This window comes from Passer montanus, unplaced genomic scaffold (assembly GCF_014805655.1).
Source record: "Passer montanus isolate IOZ18808 unplaced genomic scaffold, ASM1480565v1 scaffold39, whole genome shotgun sequence".
Taxonomy (NCBI): Eukaryota; Metazoa; Chordata; class Aves; order Passeriformes; family Passeridae; genus Passer; species Passer montanus.
The window spans coordinates 1937660-1953002 of NW_024368707.1; the positions used below are offsets into that span (position 1 = coordinate 1937660).

At 50.0% G+C, this 15343-nt stretch overlaps 1 protein-coding gene across 4 annotated transcripts in view; it reads left to right on the plus strand.

Moving 5' to 3' along the window:
- BOC (BOC cell adhesion associated, oncogene regulated) overlaps nt 1-15343 on the plus strand; it is a 54537-nt gene that overhangs the window by 22728 nt on the left and 16466 nt on the right. For 3 of the 4 annotated variants that reach the window (XM_039718175.1, XM_039718177.1, XM_039718174.1), the window contains 2 exons: nt 8370-8538; nt 8902-9180. In XM_039718175.1, coding sequence (XP_039574109.1) covers nt 8370-8538; nt 8902-9180 — 448 coding nt within the window. Of the gene's footprint in view, nt 1-2311; nt 2462-8369; nt 8539-8901; nt 9181-15343 lie in introns of those variants that run through there. The other variant, XM_039718176.1, reaches the window with a different exon arrangement.

Here is a 15343-nt window from a genome sequence, read left to right on the forward strand (position 1 = left end):
ATGCTTTTCCTATTTGTCCAAAGAGCAAAAAAGTATGGACAGATAATTTTTTTTAGTACTTGTATCAAGCATCCTAAACTAACTAACTCTTCTATCCAATGGTGTGAAGTCTAGAGGACATGGGTTTGTTCTTCCTCTGTGTTTAGTACAGCATCTGACTGCTTTGATCAGTGGATCTCCAGCTTTAGTTGTGATGGGAATGATAAAGCAAATGTTGTTTTGATATGGCAAGGGAGAATGCTTCCGGTAAGTTATACAGTGCACTAAATCCCTTGCTTCAGAGACTGAAGGTGTGTTTTCACATCATACTGGTATCAGTGGGTGATCCCTTCCCTGCTGCCTCCTCTGAAATATTTCTTAAAATGAAGGTTCAGCGTTGTCCCATAGCAAAGCCTCAAAAAAGCAAGACTTTGTTGCTGCACATCAGCTGAGTTTATAGCAGTTGTGAGGAAAACTGAAAACACTCCAGAGCAAATAACTCATCACAAGTCTGTGATGTGGTTTTCAAGGGGATCCTGGCCCTTTTTTCCTGACACCAGCCTTGGCAAGAGAGTAGGTTGAGCTGCACCTCTGTGGGGCCTTGATCTCACACAACCTTGATAGCAGCAATTCTGCTGGTTCTCTGACATTTGAAAGTCAAGCTCCTGAATGTAGGGCCTGCACTGTTCTGTAAGAGCTGCAGATGTACATCCCTTTCAGAATTCCTCAGCTCCCCAAAACTGGGACCTTAAGCTGCAAGGTGGGAGAGTCTACAGGTGGATCAAGAATGAGAAGGATGGAGAGTGCTGAGGAAAAGTTGGTCTAAAACTGTGGAAACTCTCCCAGTTTGGGAGTGATTCTGGACTGAAAGGTTTTGATTGGAGAAGCAGCATGTCCCAGCCATGGGGGCAGCCCTGGCAGCTGCTCCAGGACCCCTTTCTTCCAGCACGCACTTGGGAGAAGGAGCCAGAGAGCAGCCAGTAGTTCCAGGCTTGTTTTAGCAACAACATCTGTTTCCTAGGTGCACTTTGTTTCTGAAGAGGCTGTGCAGCACGCTCCATCTGTGCCATTCTCTTTTTTTTTCTTTCTTTTTTTTTCTCTTTGCTGCTTGTGCCGCGTTCAGGGCGGCTCTTAGGGGAGGCAGGCGCTTCCCGGGAGGACCCTGCGCCAGCTCCGTGCCAGCCCTGGCTGTCGGACTCTTTGCACCCGGAGCAGTATTGTCAGCATCTTGACAGCTGGCTGGCTGCATGCTTATTAGTTACTACTTTCCTCTTGCCCTCCACCTCTACTTCGCTCCCTAACCACCTCCACCCTCTCCCTTCCCCCTTCCCGCTCCTGCCCCATCGGCTGGCCAGCCCTTTGGGGAGCCCCCAGCCTCTCCAGATTAGAGCTCTCTAGGGACTTCGTCCTTTTGAAAGGAAGAAAGGAGGAAAAAAAATACCAAAACAGAAAAAAAAAAGGAGGGGGAGAAGGAGGGGAGGAAAAAAAATTTATTAAAAAAAAAAAAAGAGAGAGAGAAAAGAAAGAGGGGGAACAGAAGAATGAAAACAGACCCAAGGGGCAATAGTCCTTCGAGCCATTTCACTGCATTACAATGAATATGGACTCTATTAAGCTCCGTTCTGCCTGTTAGTGTTTCCCAGGGCAACACAGCTCCCATATGGCAAGCATGCAGCAGATTAGGGTAGGCCTCTGGGCTTCATTGAGGGCCCGAGGCTTGACTGGCAGTTGAACCCCATCCTTCCCCCCCCCCTCCTCACACTTGACACTGCCTGTGTTTATCTAAAGCAAAGAGGGCCCGGGTGGGAGAAGGGGGCATTTGGGGGGTTATTGTCCCGGGCAATGGGAGAGGGCAGGGAGAGGGGTGGGGGCTGATGAGGGAGGGAGGTGGGATAGAGGAGAAAGGGGGTGGGGGGGTGCGCAGCCCCTCATACATATTCAGGAGGGGTCTTGAATGGGCAGAGGAGAAATAAAGCAGATGGAATTCATGTTAAAGAACAGCCACAATCGCCCTCCAAAAACAAGGAGAGAAAAGCGGGCAGCCTTAAAGGAGCGTAGGGAGCAGCGTTTATCCAATTAGCAGGGTTGTCAAATTGAATTTACTCAGAATGGAGGGGGAAGCCGGGGGGGGGGAGGGAAGAGGGAAATTAAGTGTCTAGGGCATGGGGGGAGTGTGATATTGAAGAAAGGAGGTGGGTTTTCTTTTTTCTTATGCTTTAGCCTTGTCTTTTCAAGGACTGGAGCTGCTTTCAGGGCACGCCAAGGGGCAGCAAAAGCCAGTGTGTATACTCTGTTTTAGCACAGGGCTCCTCTCCTGGTAACTGTGGAAAAAAGGACGTGTATCCTGTGGGGCAAGGCCATCCTTGCATACGTGGCCCACGTGCACTAGAGCTGTCCCCAGCCGGCTCCAGCCACCCTGGGACCACCGTGCCACAGGTAGCACCCAAGCTGAGCCATGCTCGCTGTGGTGCCACTGCTCCAGGTATGAGGGTGGCATTTCGTTCTTCAAGCAGCCTCTACACTTGCAGGCCAATGCGAAGGGGTTTGCTGGGTCTCAGCAAAGTCAGCCTGATCAATGCCAGCTGGAAAGTGGCGCTCAGTTCAGAGGAGCTGTTGGATGGAGAGGTGCCAGAAACTGCAGGCATTGGGTCCTCAGGGCTATGAGCAAAAGTCAGGCTATGAGAAGGCTTTGCATCCTGTTGCTAATTCAAAGCCAGCATGCCAAGTCCTCTCCCTGGTGATGCTGCAGGATGTTGTGGAAATGAACTGCTCAGGGAAGTAGCTTCATCTTGAGGAAGACAAAAAAGTTACAAAGATGTTTGCATGTAGTTTGTTGCTTGTTTGGTTTGCTTGAGCAGTTCTGCTCAAGGAAAAGAGATGTTTTCCCTACAAGTTTAGTTTATTTTTTTAAAGAGGTGTCTGTTTCTCAGGACTTGCTTGAATTAAAACTGTGGTTCATTTTAGGGTCACCTAGTTGCAGTTTTTAGGAAAACTCGCTGATCTGTGGTGGTTGTGCCATGCCAGGTTTTATTCTGGATATTTTCCTTCTGATCATGAGCATGAATTTATCCCAGGCTTTCTCTGTTGTGGCTTTTTTGATGGACTCTCTGAGCTCACAAGCCACCACTAAGAGAGTCTTTTTGCCTAATCACTTTAAAAAAGGGAGGAGGGGACCCCCTCATACAGTTAGTCAAGGGCTATGTTAAAAGAGCTAATGCACTCTGAAATCAGAAGCTCTCAGTGCTACAAGAGGGAAAAACAGGCAAGTTTTTATCCCTGTTTCCACAAAAACTGTGCTACCTCCTTGACTTCAAGCATAGTAGTGTAATACTGGGTTCTGCCATTCTGCCCACTCCTGATACCAGACTTTTCCCATTTGGGATCCTTCCACTTCCTGTGGCACCTGCACACCCACCCCCATCAGCTGCCCATGATGTTCTGTGGGAGGAGGAGCTTCTGTCCTGCACCAACCTGTCCTTTTCCCAAACCCTTTCAGAGAAAATGAGCATAACTTAACAGTGTGAAATTAATATTTTGAAATGGGGACATGGGTTGGGTAGAGGTTAATTTTGTCCTGTGGTATGTTACTGTTTGGTGGGTTGGGGAGAGCAGTCAGGGATGTCCAGATTGCTGTCCATGCCCAGGAATCATGCAGGGACTTTGCAGCTGATCTGCCCAAAGATGTCACCTGGACAGTATTTTTGCAGCTCTAAAGGATTATACAGTTGTACAGTGGGATTTTTCAGAGGGGATGAAAAATATTTAGGATCCAAAAACAGCTTGCTTGCTTGATGGGATGCAGGTTCCAGTCAGAGAGCTTTTGATTTCTAGCTCTGCCTGGCACTGCTTTATTGGATAACCTTGGGCCAGGTTGGCTTCCTCTTCTAGCCCTCAGATTCCTCAAATTGTAAAACAAAGGGGTACTGTTGCTCTTTTTCTTCCACATTTTGTTTTTCAGTTGTTTTTGCTTTAGGCGGGAAAAAAGTACTGTCTTGTATTAAAAAGTAATGATTACAAGTAAAATTGACTCATAATACTGTGTAAGACATTGCATTTTCTGAAAAGCTGAGGTCTCAATGTATGAAACGGAGAGCTGCGAGTATCACTGTCCCTACTTGACCTGCTGGAAACTGAGAGCAGCTGCAGTGAATTCTCCAGAGTCACCCAGGGTGTCCTCAGCTGGTGGTTGGACTGAAGTTACTGCAGCCTTTCCCTTGGTGCAGAGCAGTCCTTACCCCTTCCCACTGTTCATGCCTTGCAGGAAGAAGTTCCCAAGGTCCATTTGCCTGACACAATCCCAGACCCCTGCCATGTGTGTCGGTGACTGTGTGCAGCTCCCGGTCTGCCTGGGCATTCCCGCAGCCTTCCCATCCATCCCTGCCTGGGATGTGTGGTGCGGGATGCAGCCCCAGAGCTGAGGCACAGGCTGGTTCCTATTTGGGAGCCTCGTAAATTACAGGCAGTGTGGCAGTAACAAGGGCTGCTTGGCTGGCCCTTGTTAAGCAGGAGGGGGCTTGGGGCTGTGAGCTGCATTTCCTCAGTAAAACCTTCCGTTTCTAATCAGCAAACACCTCTCCTTCAACCTGGGCTTAATTCAAATCCCTTTTTCCTTTTGAGATTTGTCATCCCCCCATGCAGGTGTGGGCCTTTCTTCCCTTTTATATCTTCACCTCTGGTTTTTCTTTCTTGCTCCGCTGCCTTTGCAGTGCCCTGCATCACCATGGCACAGCTGGGGCTGCAGACAGGGGCCTCACTGGGCTTAGGTGTGTGGTGGGAAGCCGAGCTGACAGATTTTACACCCCCACCACCCCTCCTTAACTGATTAAGCTCTCATTAATTTTGTTCTCTTAATGGCCCCTCTTTTGATTTATTGGGCTGTCTGACAGGGACTTAGAGCTCCACCGACAGGAAATTGTTATTTTAACCTGTCAGGAAAGAATTTTAAAAAAATAAACAATTTTTTCTTTTTTTTTGTTTGTTTTCCCTCCCTCTCGAACCTCTTTAAATTACTTTAACTCTTTCTTTTCCCAGATAGCAATTAAGCAGGATCTGTCAAGGGCGGTGTTATTGGTTGCTACAGAAGTGCTGGCAACCAGGAGCACCTCACAAAGTACCTGCCTTGGGGAGAGGAGGCAGCAGAGCAGGATTCTGTCATGCAGCAGCCCTGCAGCTCCTGGTACAGCCCCTACCTGGGACCACCACCAGTCAGCTGGGATGCCTGGGGTCTCCTCCACTCTCCACCTTTGCCTTCTCTCCCACTGCAGTGCACTCTGGTGCTGCTGGCAGGACACGAGGCAGATCGAAAGCTGCCTGATTAATAAAGTTTCTTGCTTTTGCACTATTGCAGGCTGCTTAAGGACAGCATTTTCAAAAGAGGTCAGCTCCCATTTACACATCGAAATAAGTTGGTTGCCTATTCAGGAGAGCTCAGCATGTCAAGAACTGAATGCTTTTGAAAATCTGGCTTCAATTGTAAAAGCTGAGAATTTCAAAATCTGGCCTCAGATCCTCCTAATAGTTCTTTTGGAATTGATGTTTTCATTCATTTTCCTCATTATTTTTATGCTAGCCATTTACTTTTTGTACTTCACTCAGCTGTGAAAGAAACGGCCACATGTCCCTATTTAGAGCTCGTACTCTTGCCTGGAGGTTTGGGGAGGTACCATACATACACTTGTTGCAACACACCTTCTCTCCTCATTCTCTGCTCAATACTGTTCAATCTGCCCAGTGCTGTGGCCAAATTTTTTGAGCTCCCCTTTTTTTTCTCCCCCACCTATTGCTCTTCGTCTTTTCAGAGACCTGGGGGCAGCCAGTTCAGTCACTTCATCGATGTGCCTGGGTGGTCCTAGCTCACGAGGGGTCTCATGCACAGTTCTGTTCCTTTGGCTTTGCCCTTCTGGCCAGAGGCTCTGTGCAACGCAGAGCTGCAGGGAGGTCTGCTTGGGAACGTCTTTGCCTACCCCCTCCCTCAGCCTGGGCTCTAGGGAGCAATTCCTTCCCGTCCAACATTTTTCCATCTTGCTGCCAAACCCATCCAGATAGGGGGAATGAGTCAGCTTTGCTCCATAGGCTTCCAGTGCTGAGGAACCAGACAGTAAGTCCTACCCCAAAATGTTTCTTCTGCATCAGTGAAAGGCTTTCCATCTCCAGTAGACCTTAGGGTATGAGTTGTTTTTAAGCCTGAACTACCTCCAAGTCTCTTCCAGATGAGTGTAATTAGTGGGACCTTAACTTGTGCATCAGCAGTGGTGTCAACACTGCATGTTCTGGTATGGACAGACCCAGGGCACTTTTACAGCCATCATCAGTTGTGACTTCCTGTGGTGGCTGTGGCATAATGAAGGGTGCTTTGGTGGCTGTCTTACATGGAGAAATAAACTTGAGCAACTCAGATGGGTCTCCAAATCAATCACTAAAGTATCTTGTGGTTGACTTGGAGCTGTCAAGTCACTATGCACAGGTTGGTGGGGGAAATTTTGAGACTCTTCTCAGGCGAGGAGAGTGAACACCGAGAAGGATGAGGTGTGTGGGAGGGAAGTTGCTGTCTTGTCTGTTTGGCACTTTAGGTTACCCACAGGGATTTCCACATGTAACAGGGCTGTGGCCTGCAGTATCTGAGTATGGCCTAGCTGTTCTCTCTGGATGCCTTCAGGATATGCCAAATGTCTGAGCTCTGTCCATGCTCCTGGATGCCTGAAAGCCACATTGGGCCATGCCAAGCTTGACTTAATTTAGCCTGCTTCTCAGCAGGGTTTGTCATCTTGGACTCACAGCCACTCTACCCATGACTGTATAACTCCTGTAAAGAGCTCTAGTCATGTAGAGCCTGCTGGGCTGGCCAGTGCACTGGACTCATACTGGCCTGGAAAGGGCCATATAAAGATGTTCTTTGTGGCCTTTCCAAAACTCCAGCAGCATGTCACTTTACTTGGTGTTTCTTCCTTTTGAAATCACCAGCTCAGAGGAGGCTTTCCTCTTCTGTAAAGGCCGATTTACAGAGAGGCCTGCAAACCAGCCTGCTGTATTCTTGCTGTTACAATGTGGACCTCACAATGACTTGCCATGGACATTGCCCTGTGCTGCACTTCTGCACCTTTGCTGTCACCAAAAGCCAAGCAAAGCTATCATTTGAGAGTAGCTTGGTGATATTTCCTCAGATGCTGTGCATTCCTTGCTAGCAGTAATCAGCCTTGCCTTGAACAACTCAAGCATTTCAGGAAGTATGTGTCAGTCCTTACTTCAGGAATTAGGATGTTTAATTTTGGGAGTTGTGCTTGAAGGGACTTGTGCCCTCTTTTTGACTGAGATGGATACAAAGAGCACATGCTCAAGCAGGTAATGGCTCAAGCAGTGACTATGGTGGAAGTAGGAAATACCACCCTGCAGAGTCAGGTGCTCCTGGGGATGGTGATGTTGGCTAATGAGCTGTTTGCTGCAGGGGGAGCAGGCAGTATAACTGCTGTTTGGGCTGGCTGCCAGGGCTGCTTTGGGTTTGGTCTTGGGCTTCTTCCCTGTAGACAGGCCACAGGAGCAATTCTGCAGTGCCTTAAGGGTTGCAGATTGTCTTGGTGCTGCAGCTGAAGGGAGCTCAAAATCCTATAGCTGCATTATGATGCCAGTAGAGGGAAATCTCCTCTTGACTTCAGCCTGTTGCCTTGATTAGAGATGAACTCAGTCTGATGTCTGAGGTGTCTCTTGGGGCAGCTACTGAGGTCTTTAATCCCCCCAACCTGGCTTGTCTGCTTTAGTGTTCATTCGTGACTCTCCAAAGCAGCTGCTGCAGTGTGCAGCTCTTCACAGCAACCTGGGTTGTGACAGGTGGCCTTACATTTCTAGTTTTTTGGAGCTAGTTGATGCTTTCAAGTACAAACACGGTGGTTTGTGTAGACTTAAAACAGGAGGTGTGTTTCAGGCAGAACAGTTAATCAGATGTATTTTCATAGGTTGAGTCCCTTAGTTAGAATGGACTTGTACTGCTCATTTACTGTAGTGTTCAAAATAGAATATGTTCCATACATAGCCAAGAAGTGGCAGCAACAGTCACTGGATATCTTCAGTGACACTTTGTTGGAAATATTAGTGTTTTGCTCTTGAAAATTGCCTGGTGTGCATCACTGTCATTCACTGTGCCAGGTATGAAATGGGGAAGGGGAGTGTGTGTCTGTGTGTGCATGTGTACTGGGGATGGGATGTCTTGGAAGACTCCCAACCGTGCCTGGGGGAGAGGCTGGAGAAGAGAAATGCTGGCATCAGTGTTTGTAGTGTCCTCGGGCCACTGGCTTGGTGAATCTGTGGCAGTTTAGGGATGTTGGTAGAGAAGCCAGGCAGGGCTGGAAAGCAGAGGGAAGCCTGAGAGTTTCATTCATCATGTCTCTTGTCATCCACAGGAATCCACTGCACACAAATCCACTGCATCATCTGAGGCAGCTTATGGGACCCTTCCCCGGGCGCCCCAGGTCACACCACATGGGATGGCAATGACACGTGGACGGAAGAGGCCCATGTCCCCCATCCCTTGCCTCGTGCTTGCAGCCGCCAGCTGTTTTGCCAAATTGAGTGAGTGTCTTTTCTTACCCATTATGGTTTGCCTTGGTGCTGTTTAGCATAGGCATGCCTCGTGGACGAAGAGGTTTTCCTCTCTCTGCTGTTCCTGAGTAGCCTTGAGTCTGGGTTCAAACCCTCTTCCAGAGGAGGATACATTTGGAGTCGAACATTTCTCTCAGGTGGTGCCAGGAAGAAATGGGACTGGGATTCATCTCTAAAAATTAGGGTGGGTGTGTGAGGAGTCAAGGAGATGGTGCAACACAAGGAGAAGCCATTGGAAATGTAAAATGTACAGCACTGCAGCTTTTTCCTCTGTCCATTCTATTGCTGGGTCTCACAGAGCTTTCTAATTCCCATTTTTTTCCCTCTGTGCAGGTGAATCTCTGCAGGTCACAGTGCAGCCTGCTTCTATTGTTCAAAAACTTGGAGGCCCAGTCAGCCTAGGGTGTGTGGTGGACCCCCCCCGAGTGAACCTCACCTGGAGACTGAACGGGAAGGAGCTGGCTAGATCAGACGAGGTGCTGGGTATCCACGTGGAGCGAGGGAAGCTCATCATCACGGCTCTCAATAACCGCACCGTGGGGCGCTACCAGTGCATCGCTCGTGTGCCTGAAGGAGTCATTGCCAGTGTCCCTGCAGTCGTCACCTTAGCTAGTGAGTAGCTTTAGTTCTCTGACTGCCCCTGCTTTGCTTGGGCCATCACTCACATATCTTGAGAGGCTCATCCATTCTTGCTTCCTCGTACTGGCATCAAGGGATGACTCCTTTGGTGTAGGCCCTTTCATAGCATTTTTGATTGTGGACTGGCTGACCTGGTGTGGCCCAGTCTGACCCAGACTTTCCTCCTCTTGTGTGGTAGGCTGCAGATCTGTCCTTCAGGGAAAAGTTTTTGCAAGACCAGGGAATACCTAAGCTGTGGGGTTTGTGTGCATGGTTGATTTTCTGACAGTCAGGCTGCCTCTTCTGGTTTCTGACTTACTGATGGAGTTTTTGAATAGTACCTGCTGGTGCTGATGGCCCAACTGCTGCTGGGGCTGCTGCAGGACTGCTGCCAGCACAGGGTCAGTGTGTGCTAAGTGTTACTGCCTTCCTGAGACACAGCTCTAAGCAAGGGACTTTACTCCTATCCCTGAGCTTACACACTCCTCACTGCTGTCCTCTGGCACTGGGAGATGTGTGCATGGCCAGAGATGTCTTAGGTGGGCAATTTTTCCTACAAGCATCTAGTTTTGGCCAGATGTTGTGTGTATTTGGCCAGAAGGGATTGTATCTGGATGCATGTGAGAAAGAGCAGTGGAGAGCCCCACCTTCTCAGAAATGCGCACAGTGTTTGGTGGAGCAAGTGTGTGCAGAGGAGGCTGCCATTGCCTTGCAGTGACTGTCCCTAAGCATAGAAAGGGCTTCATCTTTCCCAGCAAAAGGGAGTTTGGGGCTAAGTCTTAAGAAAATGAAGACGTGAAGATGTTTGTGCAAAGTGGGGCCTGGCTTTGCTTTAAAGCCAAGAACTATTGGCTTGTCAATGATACATTAATCAGGAGTGAAATGTTTAGGCCAGGCTGGGTGGGAGGAGGAGGAGGCCTGGGAAAGCAAGGAGAGAGTTGCTGAACTCTGAGGCAGAGTGGGAGGGGGTTGTCACGGGGCCGAATCTGTTGGGGGATTTGGCCTGAGCCCCGTGCTGAGATTAAGTTTCAGAGAACACATTCCAGAGCAGAAAGGGGGCTGTGTGTGCTGGTGGCCTGATAGAGGGGAGGAGAGGAGGGGAGAGGTGGATGGGATTACCAAGAGCATGGTTTGAATTTAGGAGAGAAGGGTATGCACAGCTCCTCAGCCTGATCAGCTCCTGCTTAGCTGATTCCCTTTTTCTTTTTTTACTCGTCCCCCAGCCCACTACTACCAGCTCTGTCTCCTGGGAAAAGTATCTCTGACTAATCTGACTGCTTTAGTGGTGGATTAGGGCGTTCTGGTCCTCAGACACCAGAAGGCCCTACCATGTCCTTCAGGACAAATCAAAGCCTCTGAGTAGTGCATTAGCCCTCTCCAGGAGCCAAATCACCCTTGCCTACTGGATTGCAAATGGGGATGTGCGTGCAAAAGAAAAGGACTTGACCATAGTTGTGGTTCCTGTCATGGCAAATGCACTTCTGAGAGGAAGTCAGGAGCACCACTCAGTGGAGCTCACAAAACTGGAGACAGAGGTTGGATGATCAAGCAGCTAATCCATTGTGGAAACACTGTGCTGTGTTGTCCTGTGCTGTGTTGTGCTGCACAGGTCCCTCATCCTCAGAGGTAGCTGGGGATGGCAGAGGCTGTGTCCCACACACCTGGATAGCTTCGGTGATAGAGGGTACTCAGGTGGGGAAAATCTAGCAGTCAGTGAGTGAAGAGAGTGATAGGGCATTCCAGTGAAGGTGTGGGACTGAAGGTGTAAGAGGAGAACGTTCTGGAGGAGTTCAAATAACCGGACTCATGTTCGTGATCTGGAGGCTGCTTGCAGCAGTGGTGTTGCAGTGGTCTGAAAGAACGGGGAGCACCACTTGGTGGTGGGACTGAGTTTGAAAGCTGTGGTAGCAGGTGTGCCCTCGGCTCTCCTGCTTCAGACCTCCTCTACAGGACTTTGCTCAGAGCTGATTCATTGGCGACCATGGTGAGAGGAAAGCCCCTGGCAGGTCAGCTTGCAGTTGATACATCTCCTCCAGATAACCTTCAGGCCTGAAAGAAAACCCTCTGAAAGTCTTCATTCCATCCAAAAATTATTTTGGGGTGGCAGGGGGAAAGTGAAACTGGAATGTGTGAATGAAAGCAGTGCAGGGAAGGAGGGCAATGGAATTATTTTCAAGGCTTAGGTTTATTTTGGAAGAGGACCTGGAGTCATTGGAAGAAGTGACTTGCTAGGTTTTGAGAAGTGTGGGTAAAATAGTCTGGCCAAATTGTAGGCTATTTCCCCTTCTTTCTTTGGGTCTTCTTTGAAGGAAGCACTCTGGAATGCCCCAGGCTCTGTGTGTCCCAGGGGGTCTGCTGTGCTTTGCTGACAGTCAGCAAGCAGATAAGCATAGTTGCAGTGCTGGCAGCCAGGCATAGCCCTGGGACTCACACCTCCTTCTCTCATCTGCAGCACAGATGAATGATGCCGAGGCCATCTCTCTTCCCCCTGGTTCAGGGAGCTGGTTGAAACTTGCATTTAATTTATCCAGCAGAGATAAAATAGCTGTTGTATATCCAAGAGGTGGAGGGAGGAGGGATTTGCAGATGGGAAAGATTTCATTAAGTGATAAAGGGAGCAGCACTTCAGGCACCTTTGAGTCCAATTAGAGCTGAGCTGGTGCCCCATAGAACCTTGGCAGCCCATGGCATATCAGTGCAGGTCACTGCAGGTCACTCCTGCTGATCACTGCTGGCCTGACCGTGGTGCACAAGATTAGCCCTGCAAGGCTCCAGGGCAGCACTGCAGTCTGGGACAGCTTGTACTGATAAAACAAGAGTATTCCTGGTTTTCCAAGCCAGGCTTTAAGCCTTCATATGAATGACAGCTTCAAAGAAGAAAGAAATGTTTTCTGTGCTTGATTCTAGGTAATAAAGTTGCCATCCTGCCAGAAAGCCCTGCCCCAGTCCCTCTACTGGGTAGAGGTGCTATATGTAAAAGCACAGCTGCGGTAGGCTCTGGTGGGGCCGAGTGATTCCACCAGGACTTGTACATGGTGCTGAGGACTGGTTCTGTAACAGCCAGAGGAAGGTCAGGAGCTCTTCGTGGAGCTCACAGGGGCAACTGAAGTGCAGGGCTGAAGCAAGGCTGATGAGCAGAGGTAGCGAGAGCTGATACTCTCCCCTGATACTCCCCAGAGGCAATGGCAAGAGGGAGGGAGGGAAGGAAGGGGATGGCTGCCTGTTGGAAAAGCATACGCAGAGCAATCACGGGGCCTCTGGCCCTGGGGGCGGTGTGAGGAGGGGAGATAAGGAAAACACAAGTGGTGTTTTGTGAGCCAGCAGAGCTGTGGCATGAAGACTGTGAGATGGGCCCAGGGTGGGGGAGATGTGTAACTCCCAGCACTCATCTGTATGCATAGAAAATCTGGGCATCAAACACAGCAGCAAGCCTGACCTGGATAGACATGATATTTGAACACAAAACAGAAAAATAGATGAGGAGTGCAGCAAAAAACCTCCACCCATTCCAGTGTCCCTGTGGCCAAGGGTGTGGGATTGCAGGTACCTGTGTCCTGGGAATGCAGTGGGCAAGAGTGGCTTGTTGCCCTGTTCCCTCCATCAGTGCCACGGGTGAGGTCAGCCTTGTGGCAGCACCTGTGGGAAGCTGGGCCTCAGCATGTGGAGCTTGTGGGCAGTGACCAGTGCAAGGGGTCGGGCTGGGCATCCCCCAGGAATTTGCAGCTGCTTCTGAGGCAGCCCCATTCATTTTCCTTCACCAGGGCCTCTCCCCTGATACTCCCCAGAGGCAATGGCAAGAGGGAGGGAGGGAAGGAAGGGGATGGCTGCCTGTTGGAAAAGCATACGCAGAGCAATCACGGGGCCTCTGGCCCTGGGGGCGGTGTGAGGAGGGGAGATAAGGAAAACACAAGTGGTGTTTTGTGAGCCAGCAGAGCTGTGGCATGAAGACTGTGAGATGGGCCCAGGGTGGGGGAGATGTGCTGGGGGGGTGTGAGTAGGCAGGAGTCTGTGGGGCTGTGCCTGTCTCAGCAGGGTTGGAGGAATCTTGTGGTGACAGCACCAGTACTCAGGCTCCTGTGGCACTGGCTGGATGAGGAGTGAGAGCCATAGTCCTAGGCTGCTCTCACAGCTGAGGGGGGAACAGTGGAAGGTGCCTGCCCCCAGGTTGGAGGACCCTATTCCTCCTGCCTATTCCCCTTCCCTCCCTTTCCTCTTGCACTCTTCCCTATGGCAGGGAGAACTTTCGGGGTCATAATTTCATTTGCTTCTTCTCCAGAGTTATTTATGGTCTCCCATTCATTTAATCGGCTCTGTCTCGCCTGCCTTGTTGCTTGGCCCCCAGCCCTGGGACTTAGCTGGTTTCCCTCCCCAGTGACAGCAGCACAGTTGGCTGCAGGGCTGCACCCTGGTTCACCCCATTGCGCCTCGAAGCCAGCTGCAGATGGACAGAAGTAACGGCCTTTGGTTGCACTCCCTCTTAAAGAAAAAAAAGGAGAAAAAAAAGCCCTCTTGTCCCAGCACGGCTGGGATTGGCAGTGCTCTGTCTGTCTGTCCGCAGCACCTCCCGGACAATGGCTGGTAGATGAGGACTTGCTTCACTGTGGTCAGGCGTGTCTTTTAAGGACACGAACATGGGTTGGCACGCTGGGTGCTGCCATATGAGAAGGAAAACCCAGCCAGTGAGAGGGGATGTGGTTTCTCCCAGCTGCAGTGGTTGTTAGACTCTGGTGCAAATTGCATGTTAGATGTGGGGCCTGGCTGCACAGCTGAAGGGGCAAGTGCTGCATATCCCCGTGGCATCGATCCTGTCCTCCAGCCCTCCCTGCTGGGCAGGACATGCATGGTCCCGCCACAACTCAGGGGCAGCTTGTTTGAACCCCCCAGAACGAAGCTGGTTGTCCCAGCTTGGCACTGTGCCCTCTGTTTTGCTGTGCTGGAGCCAAATGCAACAGGATGTGTGTGGAGGAGCTTGTCTCATGCACAGAGGATGACAGGGGTGACCCTCACCACCCCTCCCCAGCTCTGGCTGACCCGTCGGCCCCAAAGGATGGCTCTACATGCCCATACCAGTGGTGAGCAGGGCAGTTGAAATCGCCCATGGCCAAAATCCACTGGCAAATCAGTCTTGTTCTCTGTGGGGAAGCAGGAATTTAGGAGAATAGTTTGGCAGAAAGCTGGTACACTCAGCGTATGAGAAAGTAGTTTGTCCCAGTTTTCCTATTTTTCCCCTCTTCCCCTGCCAGTTTCCATCTGCTTCTCCAGAGGCACCTGGTTCTTGCTCTCCCAGCCACCCCAGGATCCCTTCTTTCCTGTTCTTTCCTCTTTGTCCACAGTTTCACCCCTTGTCCCTCACTTCTGGGCTGAGGGGAAGCCAGGAAGAGTTGCAGCTCCCTACTGTGGGGCTGCACCACTCACAGCTGTGAGATGTGGGCTAAGCCACCATCTGGGGGGCTGCCTGTGAGAGGCCCCCATGTCTGCCCAGCCCACAGTCATTTCTGGGGGTGCCCTGGCACAGGGTCATCATTTTCCATCTTCAAGATGGCTCTGCTATGCCAGGACCTTGGGTCTGCTCTTTTTCCAGGCTCTTGGGCCCCTTCTTCTCTTCAGGGTGTGTGTGCATGTACACGTGCTCATGTAAGTGTGTGTGTGTGTGTGTGCAGATCCCTGCCAGCATTGCTGGAGCCTGTGCCTTGGCTCCAAAATCTTAATTTGGCTGTGATGAATCCAGACCACCAAGGCACACATTAATTTTCCTGATGCTCGTTTATATTTTGTTGATCAACGAAACATGCACAATGTAGGCAGGCAGACCCTGGGCTTTCGCCACTTCTCCACCTCTTTCCATTTCTGTGGCTCTCACTATTTTATTCCTTGATCAAATATAAAAAGCAAAGAGGAGAAAATATCCATCATCGTTCTCTGCCCCAGCAGTAACTTTGGTTGGAGGAGGAGCATGAGGCACTGCCAGCTTTTCTCAAGTTAGGAGTTAACTTTCATCTGGCTTTAATATCCAGTGGAAACATGGCTCCCCTCCTCAGCTTGTCTTAAAGGATTAATCACATTTCTGAAGTTCACCCATATTCCTTTTTTTTATTATTTTTTTAAATTGAACAATGCCAAGAAATTCCAGAAGTATTAAGCATGTTCATTGCAAATC